General features: G+C 37.3%; 1 protein-coding gene across 1 annotated transcript; it reads right to left on the bottom strand.

Moving 5' to 3' along the window:
• Nucleotides 1–269: 269 nt before the first annotated feature.
• LOC118736631 (histidine-rich glycoprotein-like) lies at nucleotides 270–997 on the bottom strand. Its single transcript, XM_036466679.1, has 2 exons — nucleotides 986–997; nucleotides 270–902 (listed from the first exon to the last, which is right to left on the bottom strand). The coding sequence occupies exons 1-2, from the start codon at nucleotides 995–997 to the stop codon at nucleotides 270–272; spliced, it is 645 nt and encodes a 214-aa protein (XP_036322572.1).
• Between the last annotated feature and the right edge of the window lie 1,888 nt (nucleotides 998–2,885).

Genomic DNA, 2,885 nt, shown 5'->3' with positions numbered 1-2,885 from the left:
GTTCAATCTGGGAATTCCATTTTCAGAAACATTTTTTTTTAAATTCAGAAATGCAAACGTATGTATTTTCAAAATTGCTTTATTTATTATAAGAAAAATTTTGCTAACTCATAATAGGATTTTTTTTTTGGCTTTTTAAAGAAACACTCATTGCTTTGCTTAAACATTAAATTAACCTTAATTGTAAGAAGAATTATTTGTTACAGAGTAAATTTTCACCAACGCGTTGAACTTGGCACCTAAATGCTATGACCCACCCAAATTCAGCCTTAATGACCACCCTCATGACCACCTTCATGACCACCTTCGTGGCCATGATGATGGTAGGCTACACCATGCTCCTGCTTGATTGAGAAACCGCTGGTGTGACCATGACCATGACCGTGACTTTCATGCCCATGTCCATGTTCATGACCTCCGTGGTGCTCTTCGAGATGAGCGTAACCTCCATAGTAGCTGGTGTGACCGTGGTCGGCTACATGATGATGTGTGGGCTCACGGTGTACCACGGCATGGAAACCACTGTGTTTGTCAGCCGTATAGTGGACAACGCGTTTATGACCATCCGCATCAATCAACTCATAATGTCCGGTTACCTTATGTCCATCACGCTTTTCGCTGTGCTCCTTCACATCGCCTGTCTTCTTATCCTTCACACCATAGGTGAAATGGTACTCAGCATGCGAATCATGACCGTCATCATGCCCTTCATGCCCGTGTTCATCATGATGATCGTCATGTGAGACCAAATGTATGGAAGCATGGCTGGATCCGCCGCTGTGCTCCTCATGCTCATGTCCACCTCCTCCACTTTCCTCATGGTGCTCATGGTGCTCATGGTGTATGTAGGGTGAGGCGCTTACTACAACCAGCGCAGAACAAACGACGAGAGCGGCGATAAACTGTAGGGGAAGAAAAAAGGATTTGTTTGACCTAATTCTTTTGCAGTTGTTACAGTTCCCGTCTAGGGGCTCCTTTAGCTTACCTTAAAGGCCATTGTACCGCAGCTAGTTTATGAGTTGATGTTTGAACTACTTGTGTTTTAGCTGTCTTAGGTGTTTGCGATCGATAGACCTGAGTGAACTGTGCCACTTTTAGTGTTTCCCGTCGCTTTTATACTCCAAAATAAAATCTAAACGGGCTCATTTTCTCTTAATTCATTTTTCATATCTATTTTGCTGCAACACTTTCCAATGGCCCATATGTGTTGTTGCTGATCAGTAATCGTATGCATGCAAGAGCCGTTGGAGGTGCATTTAATAGAGTGTACGAGTACATAAATAAAGTGCCGGCCGGGTGTTACCGCTTGCTGCTAGGCATTCATTGCTTTAAACGTACAAATGCAGGGCTCATTAGCAAATTAAAACACCGTTAATTACCAACACTGGGCCAGCTGTTACGCAAGATTCGTCGATTAACAGGAATGCCTTTCCAATTGTATGGTGATTTACCCTAAAATATGGAACCAAAAGCTTAACAGTTAAACGTTTTAGTTTTTACTGTAGCTCAAGCGTTTGATCCACTGACCTGCTTTCGAATGATCAAATTACGCACGATTAATTTGCACTGCGGTAGTTTTGCTGTGCTAGCATGTCCATATTTACATTGTACGGCTTTACTCTGATGAAATCAAAGTTACGACCAGTGTTGCCGTTTTAGCCTTTGGTGGCTAGATTTAGCTACCACATAGTTTTTTGGCCACATAAATTTAAAATTGCTACTAGCCCTTTTTTTAGCCGTTTGCAAAATTTATTCATCCTTGACATGAAAAAGTTGCATATGCTTAATTTGATCACATTTTTTTCATTTATGTAAGAGATGAATTTTTAATCTAAGACAGACTCTATGTGTGTGTATATGTATTGTTTTTCCTTACGTTTTTACACAAACTATAAAAGGGTTAGGACCATTAACTTATCTATTAACGATTTAACTATACTTTAAAATAGCCCTGATATGCCTAATTTGTTAAAATACCCATAGATGATACCAGCATGCTGGCGCCATCTAGTGTTGATTCCAGCCGATTGACCGTGTATGTTCTTGCGGTGTGATAGTACCAGCTGCTGGTGCGACATCAAAAACGATTTTACGAAACTTCGCTCTTTTCTGGACCTCATTTGTAAAAAGATAAATATTGTACCAGCTATTGCTAGTATGTTATATGCCTGGAGCCTGATGGTACAATCTCTTGATATACCCTTTTATATACATATATGTAAACTGCCGCAACAAAGTATTGGCACAGCAAATTTTTCACAATATATGCAATAATTTTCATTCTAATATTTTTCCGCTAATTTCGTATAAAAATATGGCTCATTCTACAACAAAAAACATAAAAATATAATTCCTAAACTTTGTGCAAAACTCGCGAAAATTCAGCAATTTTTATATAAAGTGCAAGTTTTATGTAGCTAGGAATTACCTTCGATTTTTGACAATTTTTTTCACGCAGTCTCTTCCATACAATAAAAAATTTTCGAAAATACTTTATATGGAAAAAATGTAAAATACCTTCGACAAAAAAAATCTCAAAAATCAACGCGATTTTTGACTAGCTCCGAACTTGCATTTTTTACTAGAATTTAATGGGCTGCAAAACTGTATACTCAAAAAAATTCTCAAAAATCTGATTAAAAAGTTGAAAGTTTTCATGAAAATTTGCTGAATTTTCGCGAGTTTTGAATAAAAATTAGGAATTATATTTTTGTTGTTGAATGAACCATACTTTTATAAAAAATTTGCGGAAAAATATTAGAATAAAAATTGTTGCATATATTGTGGAAAATTTGTTGTGCCAATACTTTGTTCCGGCAGTGTAAGTAAAAAATTTTAGCTACCATTTTTGGTCACAATGAATTTTTTTTAGCTCTTTTTATTCC

The sequence above is a fragment of the Rhagoletis pomonella genome, unplaced genomic scaffold (genome assembly GCF_013731165.1).
Source record: "Rhagoletis pomonella isolate Grant_MI unplaced genomic scaffold, Rhpom_1.0 Rhpom_scaffold_00003, whole genome shotgun sequence".
Lineage (NCBI taxonomy): Eukaryota > Metazoa > Arthropoda > Insecta > Diptera > Tephritidae > Rhagoletis > Rhagoletis pomonella.
Note: the sequence above shows the minus strand (reverse complement) of the source record. Positions and strands in the feature narration are given on the sequence as shown.